Here is a 10,534-nt window from a genome sequence, read left to right on the forward strand (position 1 = left end):
TTTGAAAGGGAGGGAAATGAAAGCCTCCTTGAGGGGTGTCCCCCATGCCCCTTGTGGGACAAAGCCGCCCAATTCGCAGGCTACCCTCCAGTGCTCCAGCGGGCCGGTTCTCCCATCAGCACCCACTGCGCACACTGACCCGCGCGTCCCTCCTCAGCCCGACCGTCCGATTCGCCTGCCAGCGGCGCGGGCAGCGAGGGGGTGTGTGCGCCAGATTTCCCGCGTGACCCCCCGCCCCCCACGGCTCCCTCGCCCTGCAGCGGCTGCTCCGGGAGCTGTCCGGTCTGGGCAGGCCGCCCCCGCTTCCCGCCGCGGCGGCCCGGGGCCCGTGAGCGCTCACCAGATGGCCATCCTGCTCTTGGGGTAGTCCAGCCGCTCCAGGCAGCCGAGGAAGTGCGGCAGCGTGTGCGCCGCGTTGCGGGCGAGGACCGCCACGAGCACCGTGGGGCTCTGCAGGGGCGACTCCGGGAAAACCACCGGCTCCTCTCCGTCGTCCTCCGAGTCTGGCTCGGCGGCGAAGCGCGCTCGGCAGCCTTCGCAGAGCAGGGCTGAGGAGAGGAGCAGTAGCGACCAGGCGAGGGTGGCGGCAGGGCGCGCAGCCATGTTCCGGGCCGAGGCGGGCTGCGGAGAGGTCCTGCCGCGAGCGCCCGGTTGGGCTGCCTGAGGGAGGCGGCGGCTGCCAGGGAGCCAGGAGGCTACGAGGGCCGGCCGGCTCACACACTGGCCCTGGCAGCTGCAGTTCCCAGGACCCTCCCGCCGACGCTGCACCGCCCAGGCCCTAATTTGGGTGCGCAGCGTACCTGCAGCCGCCGGCGCTCCCCTCCGCCTCCGGCTCGCAGGCAGTAGTGGCCGTGGGGCTCTGTGCCCTGAGTCTTGCGGAAAGTTCCTCTAGTCCAGGCTCCGCTCGTACAGCTGAGGTCTGTGGCCTTCCCCAGAGCCGTGAGGTGTGGCCCTGTCTGCCAATGGGCGTGTGAGTGTGTGTGTGTGTGTGTGTGTGTACATAACGGTACAACCCCAAGAAAATTTATTCTGCTTTTGCAAACCGCAGACTGAAGCCCTTCACAGTGATGCAATGTATCCAGTTTTCATAATGCACCTATTGACTGAGTAGAGTTCTAAAATGAAAAGTCTCCCCAACTATTCACGATTATGATAAACACTTGTTTAACCACCACAAAGGCAGCATATCTGTATTTTCTTACACACTCAGCTTCTGAAATTCATTCTTGACTGAGTAGACACCCAGTAACACAAAGTTTTAAGACTTGGAGAATTTTGGAGCCAGATCAGACCCCCCAAAATAAAAGAATGCCCTTGGTAGACACTGTCCTGAAGCCTCACTCTACTGTGAATCCAGTAAGCCTCCTCACAGGAGGGCTGTGAAAGAGTAGATTCACTTAGCTGGTTTTCTTTTTCCGTAATTAGCCAATATGACAGAGTGACAAAGAGGGAAAATTCGCGCATGTTGGAGAGTAGAGAAGAGATAAGGAAGAAAAGAAGGGGTGAAGGAAGAACATAATTAGCACATAAAATGAAACTGCCGGCATACACTCACCGCTAAAGAAAGGAGATTTACTTTTTTTTTTTTTTTTTTTTTTTTTTGAGACAGGGCCTCACTCTGTTGCTGGGGCTGGAGTGCAGTGGCACGATCATAGCTCACTGCAGCCTCGACCTCCTGGGCTCAAGCAATCCTCCCACCTCAGCCTCCCGAGTAGCTGGGATCACAGGTGTCCATCACCACGCTCAGCTAATTTTATATATATATATTTTTTATTTTTTATTTTTGTAGAGAAGGGTTTTCACCATTTTGTCCAGGCTGGTCTGGAACTCCTGGGCTCAAGTGATCTGCCCACTTTGGCCTCCCAAAGTGATGCAATTACAGGCATCAGCCACCATGCTTGGCCGGAAATTTACTTTTGAAAATATATTGTGTAGCCTTTGATGGATAAGTATGCAGGGTGTTTTGGTGCCAGTGAACATTAATGTTCTCCAATCCCAACTCACCCTCAGGTCTGCCCCATAGTCTTTTTATTAGTTGTTATCAATCCTTCTCAGCAACTATTAGACGTCTTCCCCACTGTCTTTTGAAGTATATCACCACCTAGAAAGAGAGGTCTCCCTTTCGAGCCCGTGATTTTTCTCTATGATTCCACTCTCTACTGAATCTTCAACTGATCTCTGTCAACTCCTTTCTCTGAAGCTGAATACTTGGTCTTCTCTTATCTGCAAAAAAAAGAGAAAAAAAAGAAAAAAAACTTTAAAAAAATCTTGTGTCTTCTCCTAGCAATCCCTTTGCTTGACTAAGATCCTTGGAAGAGAGATCTATACTTGTATTCTTCACTTCTTCATCTCTCATCTTTCCCTTCACAGTGCAGTAAGGCGTCAGCCCTCCCCACTGTTCTGCAAAACCAGCAGATGGCCTCAGCATTGGTGGATTCAGTAAACTCTTCGATTCTCACCTTCCTGGACCTCGGTTACATAATTTCCCATCCTAGATCTCCTCTGATACTACTGTCTCTGAGCCAAGCACCTTTACTGTGTGCCTCCCTACAGTGTGCTAGTCTTCCCACTCCATATGGTCTTCTGGGGTTATATCCTCAAAATCTATGTCTTCTGCTCTAATCTCTTCTCTAATCTTCATATTTTTATATCTAATGGCCTACAGACATTTCCTTCCCCTCCATCCATTTTCAGGAATTGTTCCCACTTTCAAGGGGCTCACAGTCTTGTAGGGGAGACTGAGAGTTAAACATCTGTTAGAAGTACCATAACAGATGTACCAGCTACAGTGAAGGGATAGAGGAAGGTGTGGTCATTTCCACAGGGGAGGTAGTGATGGGGCTGTTAGAAAGGCTTCATGGAGACAATCTCCATGTTGTTCTGTCTTCCTTGTTTCCCTTTCTTGAACTATGTCCCACTCATCTTTCAATTCTAAAATCCTCACTCCTTAGCCAAACTTGGTTTGATAGTTATCATTTGTTCACTTCACTGCAAAGAGAGGGAGTTTAAAGCTAGGCAACCACATTTCTGTCTTATTTTCCTTCTGTTACTGATATGGTCTGGCTGTGTCCCCACCCAAATTTCATATTGAATTATAGTTCCCATAATCCCCAAGTGTTGTGGGAGGTAATTGAATCATGGGCAGGTTTTTCCCATGCTGGTCTCGTGATAGTGAATAAGTCTCACAAGATCTGATGGTTTTATAAAGGGCAGTTCCCCTGCACATGCTCCCTTGCCTGCAGCCATGTAAGATGTGTCTTTGCTCCTCCTTTGCCTTCCACCATGATTGTGAGGCCTCCCCAGCCGTGTGGAACTGTGAGTCCACTAAACCTCTTTTTCTTTATAAATTACCCAATCTCAGATATGTCTTTATTCACAGCATGAGGACAGACAAAGTCAGTTACCTAAAGTCAACAGCTTATCTGAGTCTATTTTTTCAATGATGAAGCATCTAAACCTGTATGGTCTCTATTGACATTATAATGAAATTGGCTCCACGGAGTTCTCTTAAAATAACTACAACCTGTTCTGTAGATGAAATCAAGGGTTTCCCAACCACATAACTTACAAAACACCGATTTAAAACTTTTAATTTAGAGTGCTCATTTAGTGACTGAGAATATTAAGGTCATAACAGGGTATGCAATAGTAGAAGATCATTGTAATTATGGTTGGGGGGCAGTGGAGGGGAAGCCTGGGAAAAGTTAAGTTCCCATCTTACTAACAGATTTGTTTCATAAGTTCTTCAGAAATCAGTAATGTGAATTTAAATGTTTTCCCCCCTCATAGGAGTGATGTTATAAGACAGTTAATTTGAAAAAAACTAATTTAAAAATAAAAGCCAATTATATTTTAAAATATTCATTGCTTATAATGCTCTTTCCAGGGAAAATCAGCTGAATGGAAAGTCAGGGTTGTACACACACCATCTCTTTGTCTCCACTGCCAGTAGACTGTTCCAACAGATTCTACATAAAGTTAGAAGTAAGCACTTTCTCTCATATCCCCTCGCCATACTGTTCCAGCACAGGGGACTTCCTCCTGGGACAACAAAACCTCTTGGACTGTCACCCTTAGTGCAATCTGGTGGGGGCAGGGCCTATGAGGTGGCCAGAGGACTTCTTGCAGGAAAGCTTCTCAAGATGTCTATGGCTCCAGCAGCCAAGAAGAGGAGGAAATAAATGCCTCTGGGGCAGCTGTGATAGGCTTGAAAGAGCAACTGACACTTGGAGCTGAATTTTCTTTTCTTTTTTTTTTTTTTTTGAGATGGAGTCTCCCTCTGTCGCCCAGGCTGGAGTGCAGTGGCCGGATCTCAGCTCACTGCAAGCTCGGCCTCCCAGGTTTAGCCATTCTCCTGCCTCAGCCTCCCGAGTAGCTGGGACTACAGGCGCCCGCCACCTCGCCCGGCTAGTTTTTTGTGTTTTTTAGTAGAGACGGGGTTTCACTGTGTTAGCCAGGATGGTCTCGATCTCCTGACCTCGTGATCCGCCCGTCTCTGCCTCCCAAAGTGCTAGGATTACAGGCTTGAGCCACCGCGCCCGGCCTGGAGCTGAATTTTCATCTCACTTGTGTCACTTACTCTCTTTGTGACTTTGGAAACTTGACGTTCTTGATCAATTCCTTCTTACGTAAAAAAGTTTTAAATGCTTGCCTCATATTTTCATTCAACAAACATTTATGAAATTGCTAAATACCAATCATTTGAGTGTTGAATATTTGAATGCTTCTCTCCTGGAAAAAGAGGGAGAAAGTGGTCAGCCCCTCATAAGTCCTGCTGGGCCATAGTTGGCAGAAAGAGTATCTTGGCTGAATTATCCAGGCTTCTTTCTTTTGTACTGAAATATCTTTATTTCACTACCTGATTTGTTTTACTCGCTTTTCTTATCCAGCCTAAAATCCTACAATATAAAATTTACTTGAATTGACAATTCTGCCAATTTCAACATGAAAATCCTTGAGAGAGGAGCATTCGATGATATCTTTTTAATTCAATCAGATTTTTAAATCTCAGCACCTAAACTGAAATGGACTATAAGACGCTTTGATAAAGGGAACTGAATGGGATCCTAATTTGAAGCATAGGACTCTTTGGTGACAAAGCAAATTTTATGGATTTCTGATACATAGGCCTGAGGACTCTGGGTCCTAACAAGGGAATGAATATTAAGGGAGAAAAAGAGCACTGACTGAGGTGGGAAAGGCTGAAATTAAACTATCTCAGTGTCAAAGTTTTGTCTATGCTCTGGCTGCATCCAAGAGATATATAATAGTTACTATAGAAGAATGTTTTCCAATTCAAAACAAGTTAATACAAATTTAAACTACACTTCTATGTCTCATTTAAGAATAGATGCATCCCTTAAATTATATTAACCCATTCTTTCAAACATTTGCTCAATGCCTACTCTGTGCCAAGATATAGTTGCTGGAAATGCATGAATAACTAAGATGTGTCATATAAATGCACAAATACTATAAGTCATTTTATGTCTTATGATGGAAAAAGAGCATAAGTAAGGAAGTAGAGAGGTGTAGATAGCTAGGAAATGTTTCATTAAAGAGATGTCTTTGAATTGAGCATTGAAAAATAAGTAGCATGCATGGATAGGAAGAATTAATATTTTTAAAATGGCCATATACCCAAAGCAATTTATAGATCCAATGCTATTCCTAAACTACCATCAAGATTCTTCACAGAACTAGAAAAAACTATTTTAAAATTCATATGGAACAAAAAAAGAGATAAATAGGCAAGACAATCCTAAGCAAAAAGAATAAAGCTAGAGGCATCATGCTACCCAACTTCAAACTACCCTACAGGGCTAGAGTAACCGAAACAGCATGGTACTGGTACAAAAACAGACACATAGATCAATGGAACAGAACAGAGAACCCAGAACTAAGGCTGCACACCTACAACTATCTGATCTTTGACAAACCTGACAATAACAAGCAATGGGGAAAGGATTCTCTATTCAATAAATGGTGCTGGTATAACCAGCTAGCCATACACAGAAGCTTGAAACTGAACCCCTTCCTTACACCATATACAAAAATTAACTCAAGATGGCTTATAAACATAAATGTAAAACCCAAAGCTCTAAAAATCCTAGAAGACAACCTTGGTAATATCATTCAGGACATGAGCACTGGCAAAGATTTCATGAAGAAGATGTGAAAAACAATTGCAACAAAAGCAAAAATTGACAAATGGGATCTAATTAACTGAGCTACTGCATAGCAAAAGAAACTATCAATAGAGTAATCAGACAACTTACAGAATGGGAGAAAATTTTTGCCAACTATGCATTTGACAAGAGTCTAATATCCAGAGTCTAAGAGGAACTTAGGCAAATTTACAAGAGGAAAAAACCAAACAACGCCATTAAAAAGTGGGCAAAGGACACGAACAGACACTTTTCAAAAGAAGGTATAGATGTGGACAACAATCGTATGAAGGAAAGCTCAACATTACTGATTATTAGAGAAGTTCAAGTAAAAACCACAGCCAAGAAGAGGAGGAAATAAATGCCTCTGGGGCAGCTGTGATAGGCTGAGAATTATAGGATAACCACAATGAGATACCATCTCATACCATCAGAATGGCTATTTAAAAGTCGAGAAATAACATGCTGCAAAGGTTGTAGAGAAAAAAAGAACGCTTATACACTGTTGGTGGGAGTGTAAATTAGTTGAATCATTGTGGTAGACAGTGTGGCAATTCCTCAAAGTCCTAAAGACAGAAATACCATTCAATCAGGCAATCCTATTACTGGTTATATACCCAAAGGAATATAGATCATTCTATCATAAAGACATATGCATGTGTATGTTCCTTGCAGCACTACTCACAATAATGAAGACATGGAATCTACTTAAATGCCCATCAATGATAGACTGGGTAAAGAAAATGTGGTGCATATATATCATAGAATACTATGCAGCCATAGAAAAGAATGAGATAATGTCTTTTACAGGGACATGGATGGAGCTGGAGGCCATTATCCTTAGCAAACTAATGCAGGAACAGAAAGTCAAATACCACATGTTCTCACTTATAAGTGGGAGCTAAACGATGAGAACACATGGATACATAGAGGGGAACGACACACTCTGGGGTCTATTGGAGGATGGAAGGTGGGAGGAGTGTGAGGATCAGGAAAAATAAGTAATGGGTACTAGGTTAAATACCTGGATGATGAAATAATCTGTAGCAAAACCCCCCATGAAACAAGTTTACCTGTGTAACAAACCTGCACATGTACTGCTGAACTTAAAATAAAAGTTGAAAAAAGATAATTTGATTCATAATATAAGAATAGAAAAATGAGTAGCATGGACTAAGAAAAGGAACACAGAAGGGGAAACAGATGGGAATTCCAGGTAGGTGGAACTGCAGGAGCACGGAATGAAACAGCATGACATACTTGAGAGATACAATGAACAGACCATGGCTGCAAGATAGGATGGGAAGTAGTAAAAGAGAAAGCTAAAAAATTATATGATTTTATATAATCATTTCTTTAAAATGGGCAAAGGACTTTGAATAAACATTTCTCCAAAGAAGATATACAAATGGCCATAAGCACATGAAAAGTTTCTCAACATCACTAATCATTAGGAAACGCAATTCAAAACTATAAGATTTATCACTTCACACTCATTAGGATCGCTATTAGAAAAACAGAAAATAACAAATGTTGGCAAGGGTGGAGAGAAATTGGAACATTGTGCACTGTTGGTGGGAATGTAAAATGGTACAGCTGCTATGGAAAACAGTATGACAGTTCTTCAAGAAATTAAAAATATAATTACCATATAATCTAACACTTCTACTTCTGGCTATATACCCAAACAAATTGAACAAATTGAAAGCAAGGTCTCAAAGAGATATTTGTGCACCCATGTTCACAGCGGCACTATTCACAATAGCTAAAATATGGAAGCAAACCAGGCGTCTACTGACTAGTGAATAGAAAAGCAAAATGTGGTATATACATACAGTGGAATAGTATTCAGCCTCAAGAAGGGAGGAAATTCTGACATGCTACAACAACATGTTAACTTTGAGGGCATTATGCTAAGTGAAATAAGCTAATCATTAAAGACAAATATTGATTCAACTTATATAAGGTACTTAGTCAAAATTACAGAGACAAAAATAGAATGGTGATTACCAAGGGGATGAGGGTAGGGGAAATGGGGAGTTATTGTTTAACGGGTATATGTTTCAGTTTTAAAGATAAAAGAGTCATGGAGATGGATATAGGTAATAGTTGCACAACATTATGAATGTATTTAATACCACTTAAAATAGTAAATATTATGTTATAGGTATTTTACAGTAAGAATGAGAAAAAATCAATCCATGTGATTTATTAACAAACTTGAAAAACCATATGATCATCTCAAGAAATGCAGAGAAAGCATTTACAAATCCAACATGCATTCCTCATAAAAATTCTCAGTATATAGGAATAGAAGGGAACTTCCTCAATGTAATAAATGGCATCTACAAAAAGCCTACAGCTAACATTATCCTTAATGGTGAAAGACTGAGTGTTCCTCCTGTGATCATGAACAAGATAAGAATGTCAGATCTCATTGTGTCTGTTTAATGTTGTACTGGATATTTTAGATGGGGATGAGAAGAAGGAAGGAAAGAAAGAAGGAAGGAAGGGAAATAAGAAAGAAAGGACAGAGAGAGGGAGAAGGAGAGAGGAATAGAAGAAAGCAGGGAGGGACATTTAAAGCAAGGTAAATATGCTGTAAGAGATATCTTAACATGAATGTGGAGTGTTATATCAGTCCTTCTAGGCCAAAGACTAAAATTCAATAATTTATTAAAGTTTATTTTACTACAGAACTTTAAAAAATGTTGAAAATGGGGGAAAAAAGAAAAAAAAACACTCATAATTCACTACTCCACCACAACCATTAACATTTTGGGATAATTTTAATAGGGCATTTTTAATTTGCACATTTTCAATGTGGGTTTGTACACAGTCCTCTTCAGTGAGACTCAATATCCATGTTGATAACAGATGTTGACTAAATATCTAGAGACAGAGATGGGATATTTTTTGGACCATGGGTTGCTTTTGATGTCTTTTCTTATTTACAAAGCCAGGCATTATTTAAAATAGCACTAGACTGAATTTTGTGTTAATCAGTCTCTTCATTTTGTTTAGAACTTTGCCTCCTGTGATGGTTAATTTTATGAGTCAACTTCACTAGGCTAGGGTGCCCAGTTGCTTGATCAAACCAGTCTAGATATTGCTGTGAGATATTTTTCAAATGTGATTAACATTTAAATCAGTAGACTTGGAGTAAAGCAGGTTACGCTTCATAATGTGGGTTGCCATCCAATCTGTTGAAGGCCTTAAAAGAATGGGATTCTCCATGAAGAAAGGAATTCTGACTGTGGATTGCCCTTGGACTCAAGACTGCAACATAAGATTTTTCCTGGGTCTCCAACCTGCCAGCCTGCCTTCCACAGATTTCAGGTTTTCAAACCTCCACAATCACATGAGCCAATTCCTTAAAATCAATATCTTTCTCTCTTTTTGTTTCTGTTCTCTGGAGAACTCTGGTACATCACTTAAATGTTTGTTAGTTTTGCCTGCATTTGAATTTTTCTTCAAATACCATACGATTCACCTATTTAAAGTATACATTGCAAAGGTTTTTAGTATATTCATAGTTATGCAACAGGATCACAATTTTAGTACATTTTTATCACCACAAAAAGAAACCAATACTCATTAGTGATCAATCCTCATGTCACCCAGCTCACCCTACTCTCTCACTAATCTAATTTCTGTCTTTATAGATTTGCCTATTTTAGACATTACACATAAACGGAATTCTACAACATGTGATCCCTTGTGATTGGCTTCTTTCACTTACTATGTTTTCAAGGTCCACTGATGTAGCATGAGTACTTCATTCCTTTTTAATGCTGAATAATATTCCACTGTATGGACATACCACTTTATATATTCTATCAGTTGAGGGACATTTGGGTTGTTTCTACTTCTGGGCTATTATGAATAAAGCTGCTATATTTGAATTTTTACAAATCAAATATCATATATACTCTTCTATAACAAACATTTTGACTATACATTAGGTTTTTATGAGATTCATACAAGTTGTTGATTGGAAATCTATGTATGTTTTAAATAATTCCTTTTTAAATACTGTACTCAAACCACTCAATTTATTTCACAACCACTAACGGGTCCTGGCACTTCATTTAAAAATATTGCTGTAGAATATATACCTGGGATTAGAATTGTTGGATCATAGATTTGTGCATCTTTCCTTTGGTCTACTTTTCTGCCAACTCTTGGTTTTTGTTGCTAATCTGATAGGTGTATTATGGTATCTTTTTACCTTAATTTGCATTTTCTCACTCAATCAATGTGGCTGAACATCAAGTTATGTTTGTTGACTTTTTGACTTTTTGTCTCTTTTCTTCTGTTTAATCTCATTTTTTTTTTTTTTTTTTTGAGACAGGGCCTCACTCTGT

At 40.9% G+C, this 10,534-nt stretch overlaps 1 protein-coding gene across 1 annotated transcript in view; it reads right to left on the reverse strand.

Annotated features, from left to right (window-relative positions):
* The window catches only part of COLGALT2 (collagen beta(1-O)galactosyltransferase 2), a 101,098-nt gene extending 100,156 nt beyond the window's left edge, over positions 1–942 (reverse strand). The window contains exons 1-2 of the mRNA XM_011934167.1: positions 801–942; positions 341–676 (exon numbers count right to left, since the gene is read on the reverse strand). Of these exons, the coding sequence (XP_011789557.1) occupies positions 341–603 (263 nt within the window). The 5' untranslated portion in view covers positions 604–676; positions 801–942. The remainder of the gene's footprint in view (positions 1–340; positions 677–800) is intronic.
* Between the last annotated feature and the right edge of the window lie 9,592 nt (positions 943–10,534).

The sequence above is a fragment of the Colobus angolensis genome, unplaced genomic scaffold (assembly GCF_000951035.1).
Source record: "Colobus angolensis palliatus isolate OR3802 unplaced genomic scaffold, Cang.pa_1.0 Scaffold132, whole genome shotgun sequence".
NCBI lineage: Eukaryota > Metazoa > Chordata > Mammalia > Primates > Cercopithecidae > Colobus > Colobus angolensis.